Below are 19,506 nucleotides of genomic sequence, written 5' to 3'. Positions count from 1 at the left end.
GAATATTTGTGCTCGAAGGGTGGGATGGCAGAAGACCAACAGTGTTAGTGTTGTCTGCCGCAGCTGACCCAGGTTGGGTGCGGAGAGCCGGGCGCACACCGCCCCTCGGCGGCGGCCAAGAGCATGGCATCTCAAAAAGAAAGCTTAATTCCTCAGGACCTAGATTTGCCACCTACTTGCTCTAGACCACTTTCAGATATCCTCAACCGAGAGATCCAGCATCCTGGTTTCGGTCCTCACCCCTCCCGGGATATTCTTTCTGCATTTTTGGTCCTGCAATTCTTTCCTCCAGGAATGACCTTCCTCATTCCTCTCTTGGCTTACACTTACACGTTCCAAAACTCAGCTTTCAATGCCCCTCATGCAGAACCCCTCCAGGACCCCCTCTTCTTCCAGGGCATGACTCCCTTATTTTTATCCCAAACGCCTAGAAGGGCCTGAGGAACTCAGTTGGGTGGGTCGGTTCTGCCGGTCCTGGGTTCAGCTGAACGACGCAGGCTTCCACCAGGGGGCGCGAGGACTCTGCGTCGTTTTACTAGGTCCACCAGGTGGCGCCTCCTCCCGCCTATGGTCCCCACAAGGTTGGGGAGCCGGCCCGCGGATACGCCTCGGCTGATTGGGAAACGCACAGCTAAACTATTTGCATAATCTTGAAAGGACAACGCTGAGTGGTTGGGGTATAGTAAAAGAAGCTGAAACGGGCTTTCTCATTGGTTTAAATTTCCCCCCTGCGTCCACATCCCGGTCAGATTGGGCCGGGAGGTCAGTCGGAAGCCTCTGACTAGTGGCGACAAAGGACCTAAGTCCGGGTAGTGGGCGCTGCAGGGTGAGTGCCTGACCCCCGAGCGGCTGGGGTAGGGGACCCCAGGGCAGAGCGGGTGGGGGACCAGAGAGGGAGACTGTTGACCCCGCCCTGACTTCTCTTGGCTTGCCCATTCTCCTGTTTAGGAGTTGGAGAAGTGCATCTACGGAGGGAGGGACAGAGACCCGTGGCACCTGCCTCCACCCACCCACCAGGGTCCTCTCCGCCCACCCTGGCCCCACCCACGCTCCCCTGGGGTTGGGAAAGTAGCCTTCTCAGACCTCCCGGGGTGTCTCACTCAGGTCTAGAGCTTAACTCGCCCCGTTGGAAAGTGATCAGTGGCGTCCGGAGGTGTGTGCCAGAGTGGACCGTGGAGGTCGGCTCACACGGAGGCTTGTTCTTGCAGAATCACTCAAAAGTGGGTCCCCTGAGCTCGGAGCCACTGGGTATGGGTACCGAGAATGAAAGCCCAGAACCGGACTACCAGAAACAGTTTCAGGCCGCTGTCCGTGTCATTCAGAACCTGCCTAAGAATGGTGAGGGTACGGGGACTTGCCTTTGAGGGTCTACAAGATTGGGGTCCCTGCAGTTGATGCAGATAAGTACGTGACTGGGCTACTCTGGGGATCTCATCTCGCCATCTCTGCCCATTACAAGGGTGGTTCTCCCCCCACCTCCAAAAGTGTTGGAGCTGGGAGTGGCCCCAGGTCTGTCTCCACTCTCTTGGAGTTAGGGGTGCTGTCTCTACTCTCTTGGAGTTAGGGGTGATGCTCTGCCTTCTACTTCCCACCCTCCTGCCTAGGCTCTTACCGCCCGTCCTACGAAGAGATGCTGAGATTCTACAGCTACTACAAGCAAGCTACCATGGGACCCTGCCTGGTCCCCCGGCCCGGGTTCTGGGACCCAATTGGACGCTATAAGTGGTGAGCTCCCTACCGGCAGGGCAAACAAGCCTCAGCTGCCAACCAGCCTCTCACAGCTCTCTGCCCTCAGGGATGCCTGGAACAGCCTGGGCAAGATGAGCAGGGAGGAGGCCATGTCTGCCTACATCACTGAGATGAAGCTGGTGGCACAGAAGGTAGGGAAAGGCCTCGGGCTTCTTTCTGTCCCCGAGGTCCCAGCTAGGTGGCCTGTCTTCTGCCCTTCTGGGACTGACCCCCATTATGTTTCCTGCACATTGACACACCTGTAGGAATTCCCACGTTCGTGCTCTGTCCCCAGCCCTGCCTGTCTCTGGTCCCTGACTGGGCACAGGGTGTAGGGGCATGACAGGGCAGGAGCAGGGCAGAGGAAATCCAGCTCAAGGGGGGATAGGAAGACAGTGGTAGGAGGGACCAGCCCCTACCCAACAGACCTCCTCCCCCACAGGTGATCGACACAGTGCCCCTGGGCGAGGTGGCAGAGGACATGTTTGCTTACTTCGAGCCCTTGTACCAGGTGATCCCTGATATGCCGAGGCCCCCGGAAACCTTCCTGAGAAGGGTCACAGGTCAGGCCTCCAGGCTGTGAGCACCACAAGTGCTGAGTGAACTTCCCCAGGTCCAGGCGGAGGGGGCTGCTGCTCAGTTAGAGGGGGATTTGAGGGCAGAGGGCCCCAGGTGATGTCCCTGTAGGGAGTCCAACCAGTGCCCCTGATGGAGTGGGTCTCAGACAGAGCTCATGATGGATGGGGAGTAGGGGCCAGTCTCACTGGGAGGCACCAGACTCTTCCCACCCCCACCTCTGGGTGCTGTGTCTCAGCAGGCTGGAGAGAGCAGGCCCTGAATGGAGATGTTGGGGCTGCCCCCGAGCCTCCCTGCCTCCCCAGAGAACCAGCACCCCCAAGTCCAGGTCAGTGCTTGGGCAGGAGGGGCAGAGAGCCAAACCCAGAAGAGGGGTGGGTGGGGGGCTTTCAATGGGGTGGGTAAGGGGAGAAGGCTGGGTGCCACACCCCATGCCCACAGATACTGAGAACTGCTGTCTGTGCAAAGGCCCAGGGGCAGGTTCTGGGATTCCACTTTCGGGACCTTGCTCCTGGGACCCATCTCTGCGTCTTGGGGCAGTGTCTCTAGTGTGCCCTGGACATGTGCCTCTGTCCCATCGCACACCCCTCTCCTTCTTCCATGGCCTCCCTTTTGTCATTAATTTTACCTCTCTCCCTGCCCAGAGTCCCAGCCACCTAGGGACCTGGACTCTGAGGTTTTCTGTGATTCCTTGGAGCAGCTGGAGCCTGAGCTGGTGAGATGACCCCTGGTTCCCTGCCTTCCCCACCCCACTGTCCCCCCGGCTGCTCGACCCCCACCCTGGCATCTTGTGCCTCATCTCAGCAGGTGTGGACAGAGCAGAAGGGAGCCCCTGAAGGACAGACTGACACCCGGAACAGCTCCAGGCTCCCTGCAGAGAGAGGTGAGCCCTTGCCAACCCTTCACCCCCTTCTGCCTCTCCCTCTGGTTCTGGCTTTCCCCTGACTGCCCTCTTGGGGCAGAGGTCAAAGTCTGGCACTGGGCATTTGCCAAACAGCCAGACACCAGCCTGGAGGGGCAAAGTCCCTGCCCGGCCCCGTCTCTGTGTCCTCTTCCCATGTGAGACTGTCAAAGGACAGTGACTTTTGTTTTATCTCCTTCTAGAACTTCCAGTGTGCCATGCCTCTTAAGGGGCACTTTCATAAATATTATCTCCTTTATTCCTCTGAGTAAGCCGCCCTGTGAAGGCAATGTCCTCTTCCCCTAATTTTCAGATGACAGAATGAGGTTCAGAGAAGTTTCTGGCTTACCCAAAGTCACACAGCTAAGTGGCAGTGCTGGGATTCAAACCCGTGGGAACCTGTTACTCAGCCACTCGGATGGACTTTATAAGAGGGGCACTTTCCAAGGGATTGCTCTCTAGTATTACTTTGCCCCAGACCTGCCCTGCCCTGCCACCATCCTGTCCCTAGCTGAGTTGCTTCCTGAGTCCCCTTCCTTGTGTGTCTGTGCTGGGCAGAGGGCAGCGTGCTGGGGCCCCAGGAACTGGACACGTGGCTGGTGGGGACAGTTCGGGCACTGCAAGAAAGCATGCAGGACGTCCAGGCGAGACTGCAGAGCCTGGAGAGCATGTCTGGCCTCCCGAAGCAGGTGAGCTGCCCCCAAGGCCCAGGGCATGATTGAGGCAGAATGCCGTGGGTCTCTACTCCAGGGCCCTCTTGGAGCCACTTCCGTCTTTTTGTCCTAACTCCCCAGCTGCCCACATCTCTGACTTCTGCAGAGAGTGGTGTGGCTTGTGTGTTATCACAGGCAGCACAGTCCAGGGGACTGAAGTGCTCCCACCCTGGAAGGGAGAGTGGGAAGGGCCCTACTTTCCTGCTCTTACCTCCCTCTGCCGGAAGAGCAACTGACCAGGAGGTCTAATTGCAACAGTCTGGAAGGCCAGGATGTGCCTGCTGTTTGCATGGGGACTAGAGGTCCCTATTGTCCCTTTGTCAGGACCCAGATTTAGGGTTTGCTCTCAAACAATTCAGCCCGTGCACCCCTCCCTCTCTCCCCTCTACTTCTAGATCTGCTTGCCCCTTACACCTGGGCTCCTGGGCGCCTGCACCGTCAGCTCCCTGAGCCCTTACCGAGTGCCAAACACAGGACTTAACATTATCTCATTTAACCCACACAACCTGATGAACTAGGTTTGCTTTTCATCTCCCTTTTACAGGAGAGAAAACGGAATCTAATAATAATCCAGCCTAGAGGAACCTCACAGAGCTGCTGTGAGGGTTAAATGAGATAATGCCCCCCACCACCACTCCTCCCCAGGAAGGTCTTCTCCAATGGGCTCCACTGTATACTATTACCATTATTATTAACACCAAGTGATGGAGCTGGGAGTCGCCCCAGGTCTGTCTCCCTCGGAAGCCGGGACTCACCGTGGACTCCGAGTGGGTCTGTTCTTGAGACGCCTGGGGTCATGGGGGCAGGAGACTGATGAATTGCTGGAAGTGCGGGTTCACCTGAGTGACCCCTGACCCCCTTGACACCGTGGGTGGCAGCCAGGGGGTAGGGATTTTGCCTCAGATTCACCTTTCAAGGCCCACCCCTTCGAGGCCTTCTCATTAATATGACCTTTATTTAGCTAATTTTACATGCCGAAGATTTTAAAGACTTCCACCCCCAAAGAGCTGGTTTTCCAGCTCTAAAAATAAGAACATTCTACTACCTAGCCCAAATGACAACGATTTAGCACACCCAAGCCCTTCATACCATCAAATCCTCGCTCCAAACTGAAATCTCCCCAGTAGTCCCGAAATGGCCTTTGCCAGCTGCTCTGTCCATCCAGTCCCCGGGGGGCACGTGCTGCAATGGGCTCCTCTGTCCTTTAAGATTCCTTTCATCTACACCTGCCCTGTTTCCTTGCTACTGACTTATCAGGTCTGGGCCAGTGCTGTGGTCCTGGAGAATGTTCCTTTTTGGGTCTTTCCGATGACATCCTCATGGCTGGCTAAGTTTACGTGACCAGATTATGTCAGATGTGATGTTCTTCACATCGGGGGGACACAGGTGTGGATGTCCTGCCATGAATGATTCTCGCATGGACCACTCGCATGGGTGAAGGGGTGAGAGTTGGGTCCCATCACTGTTGGAGCCAAGGAAATGGCCAGCTCCCCCATTCACTCCACTGGCCCTGCGATTTTTGACAATTGATGGATAATCCTTGCCTGGATCAATAATTTATTCGGGCAAAAACATACTGACTTTTAAATTCTATTATTCTTTTTTTTTTTTTTTTAAGATTTTATTTATTTGAGAAAGAGAGAGTGGGAGAGAGCACGAGAGGGGAGAAGGTCAGGGAGGGGAGCAGACTCCGTGTGGAGCTGGGAGCCCAATGTGGGACTCGATCCCGGGAGTCCGGGATCATGACCTGAGCCGAAGGCAGTTGCTTAACCAACTGAGCCACCCGGGCATCCTTATTATTCCTTTATCGTATCTTAGGTGTCACTTTTCTGTAGTGTGTCATCCAGGATTTCCCTGAAGCTCAGTGCCTTATGGAAAGGCAGAATAAAGGCTTAATTCTTCCTTTTTAATTACCTATTTTAAAGTGAGGAGTTGATTTAACGGCTACCTCAATAGTGACAAATTTCCAACTTTCTCTTTGCATATCATTATGGACTAATGGCTTTTAAAGATTCAGTATTTCAATCAACAGAAATTAATTCTTTGTGATGCTTACATTGTCACAATTTTGGTCAATGGAGACCCTTTCAAGCTGGATCCCACGTTCTCATAACGTGACCTCATTAATCTTTAAAAGCTTCCTTGCTTTCTGGTACAAGATGTCCCACATTCACCTCGACCTTCCCTGCTCCAGACCTGGAATTAGCCACTTCTCCAAGGAGTCCTGGCTCTTTTTAGCAGAGAATGATATTGAGAAACGAAAATCTGAGCACCGTTTGAAATATGTGGTACATCCTTTATCATATTGGGCATTCAAGCCATACGAACAGTGGCCCGGAAGAGACAGCCTAGAAGCCAGTCTCTCCAGCACCTGGGATTGTCCTGGGAGGAGGATGTGGGAGGGAACTGGAGGTCCGCTGTCAGGGACCCACTAGGAACTGCAGGATCTCTGCAGATTTGGGTGTAGTGCCTGCTTTGCTCCAGTTCTTACAATCTTAGGGAGGCAGGTCCCCCAGACGAAGCTCCCACTTAGTTCTGGAAGCAGGTTCCTCAAGAGGCCCCAGTCGGTGCTGAAGCCTGGGCTGGCCCCTGACTCCCTCCCTCTTGGCAGCAGAGGACCCCGCCCAGTGCCCGGCCATGGCCCTTCAGGCTCTCGGGTCCCACGCTGCTCTTCTTCCTCCTGTGGCCCTTCATCGTCCAGTGGCTCTTCCGACAGTTTCGGACCCAGAAGAGGTGACTCTCAGTGGAAGGGTCTCTGCAGCCAACTGAGGTGGCTATGAGCCCCCTTCCTGCTGTGCCCTGAGCCTTCCTAGGGTTTAGGAGAGGAACAGCATTAACTCTGTCCCCCCAACCAGTGTTTGCCTATGCACCGCTCCCGTATTGGGCGGGGAGCGGGGGGCATTTAAGAGCCCATCCTCCCCCGCAACTTCACACGGACGCCCGGTTCCCTGGGGAGGGTGTGGGAGTGGTGCACGTCCCCGCTTCAGGGTTGGCCGTGACTCGGGGGCGGGGCTGCCCGGTCTCAGCCTCTGCCCTCCCCTCCCTCTGGGTCACCTGACTCTTCTCCCACCCCAGTTTCTCCCGGTGGAGGGCCAGCTCTTGGGCGAGTTGGGACTTGGGCTGGGACCCGTGAGAATGATTGGCTGAGAGGCTGAGGGAGGGAGGCCAGGAGGCCCGGCCGAGTTGTGGGGGGAGGGGAGGGAAGTGAGCTCCGTTTTGCCGGCCTCCCTCCCCCTGCGCGCACACACACTCAGGACATCTTCATGGAAGATTCACTTACAAATGAATGTTTCACTAAATAAAATAAGACCTTAATCTTCTACTGTCTGGGTCCCCATGGAGTGAGGCCGGAAGCCGGGTCCGGGCGCGTAAGGTACAAGCCCCCAGGACAGTCCCGAGAGTCCTGCTCCGGAGCCGGGAGCACAGGGGCCCGGGGCCGAGGGGGGCAGGGGTGGAGAGCGGGCGGAGCCGCCGAGGGAGGGGCGCGGGGCCCTCCGCTGTCACCGGGGGTGGGGCCAAGGCACGGCTCCGCCCCGCGCCCAGCAGAGCAGGGTAGTGCGGAGGAGAGGGAGGCCATCCCCGCCCGGGGAGAAGGGCGGCTGCTCGTTGTCCCGAGCGCGGGCCACCGGCATGGGGCCCCGGGCCCCCCGCCCCGGAAGTGCCCACCGCCCGCTTCCCCTTCCACAGCTGCTCGCTCCCGGTGCCCCCGCCCGTGACCTCCGCGCTCAGGCTTTCCCAGGGAACTTTCTGGAAGGCCAAGACCCAGCGGGGGCCTAGTCCCCGCCCCGCGGAGTGGGGGCGGGGCTGGGCGCGGGAGCCCCCGTCGAGATGGGCAGAGCGCCCGCGTGGGCACAGACTGTGGGTGCCGCCGGCTGCTCGGGTTCCGAACTTATTTTTCTCACCGCCTTGCGGGCCTTGGTCTCCCTGTGGTCTGCGACAGCCCTGTCGCTCCCTCTCCCCTTTCGCCCTGCTACCCCCCCACCCCCCAGCAGTGGCCCGTATTCGGTTAATCCGCCACTCCGAGCGCCTTCTAGTTTCAGCGTGGGAGAGGCCTCTGGCCAAGGGCCCCAACAGCAGAGGGCCACAGCAGCGCCTTGGGCCCCTGCAGCTGCCACCGCCAGGGCCCCAGGACCTCCCTCCCCCTGGTGAGGAAGAAACAGTTCTGAAAGCCCCTTCTTGGAGACCCTTAAACTCCTGAGTTCCCGTCTATCTGCCCCTAGCCCCTGGCCTTGACCGCTACCAAGGCTGGCTATCATTTGATCCACTGGAAGCCTCAGTCACTCTGTCAGTGCTCCTCTCAAGGTGGGGAGGGCATCCCCACCTGGACACCAGCCCAGGTGCTCTATGGTCCGGTCCAGGGGCAGAGAGACTGAATAAACCCTTGTGTTACAGATGGAGCAAGAGAGGGGCCAAAGTGATGCTGGGGATGCAGGAATGGGTACACTAGCTGTGGGACTTGGGCAAGATCCTTAACTGTTCTGAACCTGGGTTGCCTTGTTTGTGAAATAAGGATGAAGATTATCATTAAGGCAGTCCTGGGTTTTTTGTTTTAATATTTTATTTGTCAGAGAGAGCACAAGCAGGGAGAGCAGCAGGCAAACGGAAAAACAGGCTCCCCAAGCAGGGAGCCCCATGCAGGACTCAGTCCCAGGATCCTTGGGATCATGACCTGACTAGAAGGCAGACACAACTGACTGAGCCACCCAGGCGTGCCCATATCATGTAAAATGCTTGGCAATGGGTTAAAACTCAGCTATTATCAAGGTGCCTGGCCTCTTGTTTGACGGAATTCTAGAATTCCACAACCTATCACTCTGCCCACCATTCCCCACATGTGACAGATGAGCCCTCTCCAGTAAACTGAGGGTGGCTGGGCTCAGCTGTACCTCTCAATCCCCCTGAATGAGGGTACCCAGGAGTCCTCTAGGAGTTAAAGAGATCTCTGACTCCCATTCAAGTTCTCTGCAAAACCTCTTTTCCTCAGGGAGCTCTCAGTGTGAGGGGCAGCTCTTGCTCACAGGACTGACTGATGAAGGAGGACAAAGAACAGCAGCGTTTTCCAGATGCAGGGAGTTCTTGGAAGCCCAGAAACTGGAGTGGTCAATTTCAAAACAGTTGGCATTCTTGCTTGCTTCTCCATTGGGGCATACGCATCACCACTTCCCCATGAAACCACTCCTGAGTTCTGGATGAGTCCTTTCTTTGGACACCGTGTTTGTTCTTTACAGAATGCCCTTCTTCGTGCTACTGGGCCTGAAAACCCTTCATCCTTCTGAGGGAGCCAAGAAGACATGTCCCCCACGAATCCTGTCCGCAATTCCCAACTCCTGAGCAGCTTGGTTCACAAGGTCTTTGCCAGGATTTTCTTCATTTGTCATTTTGGCTCAGAGTAGTTTAATGGCCTGTTCATGAGCAGCAAGGATGGCATTTTATTCATCATTGTTTCTTCCTAACAAATGTTTACTAAATGAAGAAATGAGGGCTTTAATTAAGCTAAAGCTGTTGGAAATAGAAAGGAACTAATTCCTAAGTTCTTGAGAAAAATAATTTTTTTGTGAAAGAAAAATGACTCAAGGGTCACAAAGGCCTTCATTCTAGCAAGAATGGCCACTTAGTTGTCATGTGACCTTGGACAAGTCACTTCATTTCTCATAGTCTCAGAGATTTCTTATCTCTAAAATGGAGACAATCATTCCTACCCTCACTCACTGGGCTGTGGTGGGGTCAAGTGATCCTGCGTAAAGAATTGTTGTACGTTAGAAAGAGGTCTGAATGTAAGATGTTGCTATTAAGAAATATGAATGGGTCACGGGTGTGTGGCAAGAGGGAGAGTCTGTTACTACAGAGATTTTAGGCCTAAATGAGTAGAGCAGAGTTTGGGCTGCTACTCCCTGTTCTCCAGGTTGGAGCTCGGAATCTGGAGAATTTTCTCAAGGAGACTATGTCACCTTCCCTATCCCATGAGTCTACCCCCAAAGTCCTGGGCCAGCATTCCCCTGCCCTCATTTCTAGGCAAGACCTCCTCTTTGGAGAAGCGTCTGGTTCCGTTCCCTCCTAGTGCTGCCCAGCGCCAATTGATGAAGAAGAGCCCTTCTCTCTTGGCTAGCCATGGCTGATTATTTAAACTCAGGATTAATTTTGAACCTTCTCCCCCGCCTCCCCCCAAAGAGGTCCATCAGCGGGCCCAGACGGTCTTGTCTGAGCTCAGGAAATGTTCCCAGTCAGCTCGGAAGTGAAGAGACCAAGTCAGCCCCAGGAGGCCATTTTCTTCGAGGGAAGCTGAAGCCCCGGGGGCGAGGCCTTCCCACCCCAGGTCTTCTGAGAGCCCCAGGTGCACCCTGCGCTTCCCGAATCCCCACCCAGGCAAGAGGCTCGGTCACGGCCCACCGGCCCACCGTTTTGCACTGGTCCTCGGGCGTCCGCGGCCCTGAAAAAGTAGGCCTGGGCTGGGGCTCGGCCACTTTCGTCCAGCGGTCCCAAGGCCAGAGGATGTAAGTCACCCGGGACTCGAACCTGCCTTCTCATCCTCCGAGGCCTAGTCCGAGGTTGCTGCGCTAATGCAGTCACACTGCCCCTTTAAGGCGGCACTTTTTATTCTTCATTTGTTTACTTCTTCGTACGCATACAAAATGCGTTCACAATATCCTTCCGCAAATGTCAGCCCCAGGCATTAACTACACACATCTTGCAGCCTATTCCTGTAATCTTAAGAATCGAGAGTTATTAGCAAAAGGCCAACATCTCTCTTTATAGGATTTAATCTTCTTTTACACTGTAGGGACTACTTTTTAGGGATAAACCATTTTTGCTTTAGCTAACAAATGTTTATAACCTTCGGAACCCTTCCGCTGAGGAAAGAATACGATAATACCCTTTAAAACGCACCTTTTCATAAAAATATTCTGTGTAGGCCCCCAGAGGCCATCGAATCTTCTCGTATTCCTGAAGCAGAATGGTATGGTCCAAAGCCCGCCCCATCTTCTCTGCGATTGGCTTTCCTTCTTCGGCGAGACGTGCGACTCCTGGCCAATGGTCACCCACGTTTCTCTAGCGAGGGCTATGAGATGGAAGGAGGCGGCCTGGAAGTCGCCCCCTGCGCGTTCTGGGATTGGCTACGTTGCACGGCGCGCTAGGACGGCGGGCCTGAGGGATGGGAACTACGACTCCCAGCTTCCTGACATGGGGACTCCGTTACGCATGCGCATGGGCGGGGCGGACAGGCTTCTATATAAAAGGGGCGCAGAGGGCTTGGAGACAGCAGTTGGAAGTTGGCAGGTGGAGAGGCAGGTTGGGAGGGGAAGTTGGGGGGAGGAGGCGGAAGAGTTGCAGTCGGAGGGGGGAGGAGGGAGGGAGGAAAAGAGGAGGAGGCGGTGGAGATCTGAGCAGAGCCGAGCATCGAGCCAAGGGGGAGATGAGTTTGTCTGTCCTCAGCTGAGGCTCCGGCCGGGCCTAGGGAACTGGGAGCTCGGGTTGGAGCGACACCCGTGGAAGTGGGAGGAGGTGGCTCTGGGACTTTAACCCCTTGTGGGCTCTGCGGCAGGGGATTTAACCCTTTGTGGATTCGGCCCTCGGAGGCAGCGTCATCGGGTAGTTTTAACCCTTTCGGGGCTGGGTTTAACCCGTTGGACTTCACCTCATCTCCTCGCCCACCAACTCCTCGATTGTGGGGGCGCTCTGCGGAGAGGCTTGAGGTCCACCCCCTTTGCACATTACGTACTGTTACTGCTGCTGCACCACTTTGGACCCGCTAGCTGGCCGCGCTGTGGGCACTTAACCCTTTACTGACTTGAGCTCTCCCAAGTTGCAATTGGAGTTTGTTTACAGAAGGACTGGCTAAAGGCGTCACTGCAGGAATTACAGACCGAAGAGGACTCTGCTGGACATTTTTAAAAGGAAAGGAAACCTTCTCTTCTCCTTAAGGACTTACAGCCAAAATTTTTCAAACTTCGAGAAGAGGACTCTATTAGCCATGGCCGAGCCACTCTTGTCAGAATACCAGCACCAGCCTCAAACTAGCAACTGTACAGGTGCTGTTTCTCTTCATGATGAGCGGAACCCCGATCGCCCCCCAGGAGCGGAGGAGCGGGTGCCCGAGGAGGACAGTAGGTGGCAATCGAGAGCGTCCCCCCAGTTGGGTGGCCGTCCGGGGCAGGAGGGGGAAGGGAGCTTGGAGCCGCAGCCGCCTCCCCTGCAGACCCTGGTCCGTCCAGAACCTAGCTGTCCGCAAGCAGGCAAGAAGGGCCAGAATGGGGACGACTTGTCTGCTGGCGGAGCCCCCCCGCCGGAGGCTGCGGGGGAACCGAGGCCCGAGGCCGAGTCTCTCGTTCAGCCTTGTCATGATTCCGAGGCCAACAAGTTGGGGGCTCCTGCTGCAGGGGGCGAGGAGGCGTGGGGACAGCAGCAGAGACAGCTGGGCAAGAAAAAGCATAGGAGACGCCCCTCCAAGAAGAAGCGGCATTGGAAACCGTACTACAAGCTGACCTGGGAAGAGAAGAAAAAGTTCGACGAGAAACAGAGCTTGCGAGCTTCAAGGATTCGAGCTGAGATGTTCGCCAAGGGTCAGCCTGTCGCACCCTATAACACAACGCAGTTCCTCATGGATGATCACGACCAGGAGGAGCCGGATCTCAAAACTGGTCTCTACCCTAAGCGGGCCGCTGCCAAATCCGACGACACCAGCGACGAGGACTTCATGGAAGAAGCGGGCGAAGAGGATGGGGGCAGCGACGGGATGGGAGGAGACGGCAGCGAGTTTCTGCAGCGGGACTTCTCGGAGACCTACGAGCGGTACCACGCGGAGAGTCTGCAGAACATGAGCAAGCAGGAGCTCATCAAGGAGTACTTGGAGCTGGAGAAGTGCCTCTCGCGCATGGAGGACGAGAATAACCGGCTGCGGTTGGAAAGCAAGCGGCTGGGCGGCGACGACGCGCGTGTTCGGGAGCTGGAGCTAGAGCTGGACCGGCTGCGCGCCGAGAACCTCCAGCTGCTGACGGAGAACGAACTGCACCGGCAGCAGGAGCGAGCGCCGCTGTCCAAGTTTGGGGACTAGACTGAAACTTTTTTGGGGGAGGGGGCAAAGGGGACTTTTTACAGTGATGGAATGTAACATTATACACATGTGTATATAAGACAGTGGACCTTTTTATGACAATAATCAGAAGAGAAAATCCCCCCCGGCTTTGGTTGGTTTGGTAAATTTAGCTATGATGTAGCTTGCGTGCTTTTCTCCTGTTCTTTAATTATGTGAAACTGAAGGGTTGCTTTTCTTGTTTTCCTTTTTAGAAGTTTTTTTTTTTTTAAATGTGTAAGTAACTTGACCAAGTTATAATGCATTTTTCTGTTAAAAAATCCCCTCCTTAAATGGAGCTAAGGTGGCCAAATCTGAGAACAATTAAATTCGTTCTAGCTATAATAAATTTAATATTTGTAAATGTAACATAGTTTCAGTGTGATTTCTAGAGCTAATTCAAAATTGTGCTGACTTATTTTAAGTGATTGCATTGGGGGGGGTAAAGAAATCATTAAATTTGTCAGTTTGCAAAAAATCTTTAATGGGACAATTTTCAATTTGCTGATTTTCCTCTTCAGTGGGTTTTAGTATGTTAAATATACAGTTCAGGCAAAATATAAAGATTAATTATCTTCAAAACTTAAGTGTGCTCACTTTCTAGTGCCTTGGTTTTCTTTTTTGATGCTAGAGAAAGCAGTGTTGGGTGTTTGGGGAGCAAAGTGGCTAAAATCAGAAGCTTAAAATTTAATTCTGCTTCTCAACAGCCATTTGAAAGTCTATTAACAAAACTGTAAACCTAATTTGGCAGTCTGTTAGGTTAGACAACTGACAGTCTCATTTCATTCCTACAAATAGGTTTTTAGTGATTCCTTCACTTTCCCAACAAAGCTGGAACAAGTTTCTGTATGTCTGAAAAAGGCTCTTGGTAACCCCCTTGCATTTCTATGCAAGCAATGGTTGGATAAAATTGTGTGGCAGTTCTTTATTAAGACATTCAGAGGTAGGGAGTATTGGGTTTACAGGGGAAATGGTTGTTTGGGGCATTCCAAGGACTTACCCTAATTATCTAATACTTAAGTGCTCCCTACACTTAAAAAACAAACAAACAAACAAACAACAAAAAAAACCAAACCAGAACAGAAGCTGTCTACCTTTTCATGAGGGTCAAACCAAAATTAGAAATTCTGCCCCCCCACTCACTGCAAATCAAATGTGAAGCTTCTGGTTGAGGAGCTAAATTAAGTCCTTATGGGACAAGTGGGAACCCTGTACATTCATTCATTCTCTGTGCAGCCACTAGTCCCACTCTCCTAATAGCTGCTTAGGGTCTGGAATACTTCCATTTTTGAAAATGCAGGGAGACCCTGGGAATTAATTTCTGCCCCCAAATCAAAATAATAAGAAATCAAGGTTGTTGGCAGACAATCTCTCCTTTGCAGTCCTGCCTGTCATTCCCTTGTGGTATATTTAATAAACTTCTATCTCCTTTAAAAAAAGTATGATTACTCCTTCCTCATTATGGCTAAACTAGCCCATCTCCACCCACCCTGTGTCAGTGTTTCCCTAGGGCAAATGCATTGCTCGTGTCCTTAGTACAGGGGTTCCTTAACTTGGGGCCTTAGAATCTAGAGGGGACCTTGGGATTTATGAACCCAAGTCTGTGTAGACTTGGGTCATATGTACATTTTTCTGGGGGTGAGGGTTCACGAGAATCCTGAGACTTTGTCAAACTCCTTTAGGTTAAGAACATCTGCAGGGAAGAGGTGGGGGGGGCTGTGGAGGATGGGGCACAAAACTCCCACTGGAAAGCTTGCTTTTGTATCTAAATGGAATAGTGGAGGTGGCAGGAACTTCAGGAGTGAAATGCACCTTATGATTCATAAGCATTCACAAATCAATGAATCAAGGGGAATTATGCCGGCTAAGAACTGACTCAGGGCCTTCAGAGCTGAACTAAACTGGTCCTATTCTGGCAGATGGTCCACTGAAGACAATGTATGATTGATTTTTCTTTCGGCCTAAAAATTACATTAAATGTCTATTTTGAAATAGTTTTCTTCGTGTTTTTAATTTTCCTTCTGCTATGACATCATGCAGTAATCCCAGAAACACGGCTGCTTGTTGGAACAGCAGCAACACTGCCCTCTGGCTTTATATGCAGAGAAGCCTCATTTTGACTGCACTACAGGATGCGGCAGTGATCACCTCTGACTGCAGAACTTATTAGTAAGATGGACTTAAGTTTAATAATCTTGTTTCCCCCACTGTGAGTCTTAAAAACACTCTATACGTACATTTGTCATCAGGAAAAAAAGTATGTTTTACTCTCAGGAGACAAATTCGGTCTAGTCTTTAAAAATATAGAAATAGTGGGGCGCCCGGGTGGCTCAGTGGGTTAAAGCCTCCGCCTTCGCCTCAGGTCATGATCTTGGTGTCCTGGGATCGAGCACAGCATCGGGCTCTCTGCTCGGCGGGGAGCCTGCTTCTTCCTCTCTCTCTGCCTGCCTCTCTGCCTACTTGGGATATCTCTGTCAAATAAATAAATAAAATCTTAAAAAATATATATTTATAGTTTCAAGTAACTCACAAATGACTTTGATTTACCTTGAGATAGGCAAATTTTTGAACTTTGCTTCCAAAGGCACTTTATACTTATGTTCTTAGAATGATAAGGTTTGTATGAAATTTCAGTTTTCTATTAACACTTTCTACATTGAAACACCTGAGTAGCATACTGCTCTCAGGATAGAGAAGACTCTGCATTACTTATATTAACAGTGGGGGGGGGGGCAGGCTGTGATGACGATGATCCTCAAATCACTTGAGGATCTCTAACCTTTCACTAAAGTCCTTTCCACCAAACATTTTAACTGGGCTGCTCAAAAGACCATGCTTACACATTAGCAATTTCATTTTGTTCCCCTTCTAATCTAGAGAGCCTGGGTATCCAGTCAGGGCAAAGTGCTTCCTAACCTTTGAGACGGACGGCTGAAAAGCTTAATCCTTTGAGCAAGGAAAACTTTTGGGGGGCTAGCCTAGAAGATAAAGTGCCCTTGGGAATCCTCCTATCCTGTTGGTGGGAATGCAAGCTGGTGTAACCACTCTGGAAACCAGTACGGAGGTTCCTCAAATGTTGAAAACAGAGCTACCCTATGACCCAGCAATCCCACTACCAGGTATTTACCCCAAAGATACAAATGTAGTGACCCAAAGGGGCACGTGCACCTGAATGTTTATAGCAGCAATGTCCACAATAGCCAACTATGGAAAGAACCTAGATGTCCATCAACAGATGAATGGATAAGATGTGTGGATGTGTGTGTGTGTGTGTACACACACACACACACACACAGAAGTACTATGCAGCCATCAAAAGAAATGAAATCTTGCCATTTGCAATGATGTGGATGGAACTAGTGGGTATTATGCTGAGTGAAATGAATCAATCAGAGAAAGAATTATCATATGATTTCCCTGATATGAGGAATTTGAAAGGCAGGATGGAGGGGGTTGTTGGGGGGTAGGGAAGGAGAAAACGAAACAAGATGGGATCAGGAGGGAGACAAACCATAAGAGACTCTTATCTCATGAAACAAACTGAGGGTTGCTGGGGGGAGCAGGGGAGGGAGAGGGTGGATGGGTTATGGACACTGAGGAGGAGGGTATGTGCTACGATGAGTGCTGTGCAATGTGTAAGCCTGATGATTCACACACCTGTACCCCTGGGGCAAATAATACATTATATGTTAATTTAAAAAAAAAAAAAAAAGAAATAAAGTGGTCCTTGGGAGATAGGGACCTTCAGATCTGTTTTTGGGAAAGCCAGGGAGGCCCGGATTGGTTTAATTCAGAAAAAATAGACTGGCAGAAGGGAGAGGGGCTGTGCGGGGAGGGTGGGGGTGTCCTGGGTGGCTCAGTCAGTTAAGCATCTGTCTCAGGTCATGATCCCAGGGTTCTGGGATCAAACCCTACATCAGGCTCCCTGCTCTCCCCCAACTCCCCCTGCTTGTGTGCTCTGTCAAATAAAATCTTTTTAAGAAATAGACAAGGTAGGGGTGCCTGGGTGACTCACTGGGTTAAGTCTCTGCCTTCGGCTCAGGTCATGATGTCAGGGTCCTGGAACTGGGGCCCCCACTGGGCTCTCTGCTCAGCGGGGAGACTGCTTCCCCTGCCCCCTGCCTGTTTCTCTGCCTACTTGTGATCTCTGTCAAATAAAATGTTTAAAAAAAATAGATATGGTATTTCCAAAGACAGAAAACCTAAAAATTGGGCTGGTTTAGGAGTAAAAAAAAACAGGGTCCTAGTCGTATCTTTGACACATACTAGCAGTGGAACCCTGGAAACAACCGAGCCTCATTCTTCATCACCAAAATGTCGCTGTGGTTACTTTACAAAATGGCTATCAGCATTAAACAAGACACCATGAAAGTGTGTCATGCAAAAGTAAGCTACCATTGACATAATTATTATTATTTTTTTTTAGTAATCTCTACACCCAATATGGGGCTCAAACCCATAACCCCAAGATCAAGAGTCACCTGCTCCACCAACTCAGCTAGCCCCTATTGTTTAAGACCAGAGCAGTTGCCCATTTGATTGGTGTTTTTTTAAAAAAAATATTTTATTTATTTATTTAACAGAGAGAGATCACAAGTAGACAGAGAGGCAGGCAGAGAGAGAGAAAGAGAGGGAAGCAGGCTCCCTGCTGAGCAGAAATCCCGATGCGGACTCGATCCCAGGACCCTGAGATCACGACTTGAGCCAAAGGCAGCGGCCTAACCCACTGAGCCACCCAGGCACCCTGACTGGTGTTTTAAATTCCCCTTCATCCAGAGTAAAATTAAAATCCTTCACTTGGGAAAATGTAAATAAATATGCTTTACCCTAGTTACTTCAAAAGTTATAGAAAAAAAGAGAAACAAAAGAGGGAATCCATAGAAAAGTAAAAAACACAACAAATCAAAACCAAAAACACACACAAAAAACAAAACCACAACCAAAGAGTTCACCTTCGGGAAATCAAGCGCTGGCTGTATTTAGTGAAACATCAGGTAACGCACCACAGGATTCCCCCTGGCTACTCACATCCAGAACAGGTAGCAACAAATATTCATGACATTGTGATGGCAAAATTGGCTCGAGCTGAGATAGTACTTGTACCCAAGTACACTTGCGTTTATGAGGTTTGTTTTTTGAAATTATTTTTCAAATTTGACAAGAACACTGAAATAAAATTCTACTTTACTATTCTTTCTCACATAAGGTGTAGATGGTTGATGCTAAAAATGAAGAATTTTTAAATTAAAGAAAATGTCAAATTCAGGCCCTGAACACAGTGGATCTGCTGACCAGAAGGGTAAAAATTATAATTTGCAAGAGTGACAGAATATATAGTCTAGGAGGCAAAGATTCGATCTTGAGCCAGTTGTCTTTGAACACTGGAAAGCTTACCACCTCATTCCACTTCTTGTTGAAAAAAACAAAGGAGTTTAGACAGATCAATACTTAAGCTCTCACAAATCCTCCTGAATAAACTTCTTGAGTTTTCTTTAGAGGTGGTTCAATTACGACAAATGATGTATCAACAAGGTCAAGGGCAGAAATAATCCTACTAGTTTACTGATAAACCTCTCGCACACCCACACAATTCTTTCAAATGGTTGAGCTGCTGGTAAGTTTTTTGAAACTGCTGGTGTGATCTCTTAATCTTAACACTGCACCAGGAGCAGTTACATTTGGCCTAAAAGTTTTTTTAAGAGGAAAATTCAGAAAGAAATTGTACTTTCATTCTTCATATTCTATTTCACACATCCACTGACTTTGTTTGAAGTGTTAAAAAGCCCTGGGTTTCCAGTGAGCAAAAAGGTTATTCCTGAAGGAAAATGTAGGAACTCCAGTGGCCCATGCACAAGTGTATCTGAGAAAAGGACAGCATCACTACTCTTGTGACATATTCAGTAGAACTTGTGCTAGCCTCCAGAGAGAGGAGGAGGACATCAATCTTATGTCTGAAGCCTGTTTAAACACAGCATTCTGTAGACCTGGGTAACTCCAGTACAACTGGTAGGCAAAGGCAGGAAACCAAACTGGAGGATGGAAAGGAACATCTAAGAAGTTAGTTAGTTCTACTGTCCTCTCTAGTTATTCCTAAAAGTGTTCTTAACAAAATGGCAAATGTGAGTAATTTAAAAGAAAATTCAAAGAGAAAGATGGTGAGAGCTAAACACAATAAAAAAAAAAAAAAAAAAAACTGGTTAACTATGGAAATCAAATCAAGAAGCAAGATCTTCATCCTGAAGAGGGCTGCTGCAAAGAATCAATCCTACCAGTCAATGAATCCTGTTCTCACAGAGGCCCCAGGCCCCAGGAGTTGGCCATCAGGGTCAAACATCCAGGACTTCGTAGCAACAACTGCTTGGTACCCTAAGAAACTGTCCAGTTGGATGGCCACCCTTTGTGCTGCCAAGGGCAACCAAAGCCATCTTTCAGTAAGGCAGGCCTTCTCAAATGCCCCCAAAATAATCTCTGAAGCAGAAGTTCTAGCTTCCCAAATAATGAAGTTCTGTTAACTAAATGTT

The 19,506-nt window shown here is 50.9% G+C and overlaps 2 protein-coding genes and 1 long non-coding RNA gene across 8 annotated transcripts; 2 read left to right on the top strand and 1 right to left on the bottom strand.

Moving 5' to 3' along the window:
• Positions 1-716: 716 nt before the first annotated feature.
• ACBD4 (acyl-CoA binding domain containing 4) lies at positions 717-6,862 on the top strand. 6 transcript variants are annotated; one of them, XM_059148204.1, is made up of 10 exons: positions 717-826; positions 1,209-1,338; positions 1,605-1,725; positions 1,796-1,880; positions 2,171-2,291; positions 2,546-2,632; positions 2,949-3,019; positions 3,112-3,187; positions 3,764-3,894; positions 6,533-6,862. In XM_059148204.1, exons 2-10 carry the CDS (start codon positions 1,251-1,253, stop codon positions 6,653-6,655), a joined length of 903 nt encoding a protein of 300 aa, XP_059004187.1. In that variant the 5' UTR covers positions 717-826; positions 1,209-1,250; the 3' UTR covers positions 6,656-6,862. The 6 variants fall into 6 exon arrangements, with proteins under 6 accessions (XP_059004187.1, XP_059004186.1, XP_059004188.1 ...); XM_059148203.1 differs by having other exon boundaries at positions 3,109-3,187; XM_059148205.1 differs by having other exon boundaries at positions 3,109-3,187; positions 6,464-6,569.
• Positions 6,863-8,454: 1,592 nt separating this feature from the next.
• Positions 8,455-10,797, bottom strand: LOC131815979 (uncharacterized). Its single transcript, XR_009347908.1, has 2 exons — positions 10,314-10,797; positions 8,455-9,320 (listed from the first exon to the last, which is right to left on the bottom strand). It is a non-coding gene; the product is annotated as an uncharacterized LOC131815979 (long non-coding RNA).
• A 434-nt stretch (positions 10,798-11,231) lies between these two features.
• Positions 11,232-13,354, top strand: HEXIM1 (HEXIM P-TEFb complex subunit 1). Its single transcript, XM_059148199.1, has one exon. The coding sequence runs from the start codon at positions 11,888-11,890 to the stop codon at positions 12,965-12,967; it is 1,080 nt and encodes a 359-aa protein (XP_059004182.1). The 5' UTR covers positions 11,232-11,887; the 3' UTR covers positions 12,968-13,354.
• Positions 13,355-19,506: the final 6,152 nt, after the last annotated feature.

The sequence above is a fragment of the Mustela lutreola genome, chromosome 15 (assembly GCF_030435805.1).
Source record: "Mustela lutreola isolate mMusLut2 chromosome 15, mMusLut2.pri, whole genome shotgun sequence".
Classification (NCBI taxonomy): domain Eukaryota; kingdom Metazoa; phylum Chordata; class Mammalia; order Carnivora; family Mustelidae; genus Mustela; species Mustela lutreola.
The sequence above is the reverse complement of the archived record's forward strand: the minus strand, read 5'-3'. Positions and strand labels throughout refer to the sequence as shown.

Bases quoted from the DNA above. Each gene is read 5' to 3' on its own strand.
- ACBD4 (XM_059148200.1), top strand. From the start codon at position 1,251: ATGGGTACCGAGAATGAAAGCCCAGAACCGGACTACCAGAAACAGTTT. The intron at 1,881-2,170 runs GTAGGGAAAGGC...CCTCCCCCACAG, and splicing joins TGAAGCTGGTGGCACAGAAG to GTGATCGACACAGTGCCCCT. The intron at 2,292-2,545 runs GTCAGGCCTCCA...GTGTCTCAGCAG, and splicing joins CTTCCTGAGAAGGGTCACAG to GCTGGAGAGAGCAGGCCCTG.
- HEXIM1 (XM_059148199.1), top strand. From the start codon at position 11,888: ATGGCCGAGCCACTCTTGTCAGAATACCAGCACCAGCCTCAAACTAGC.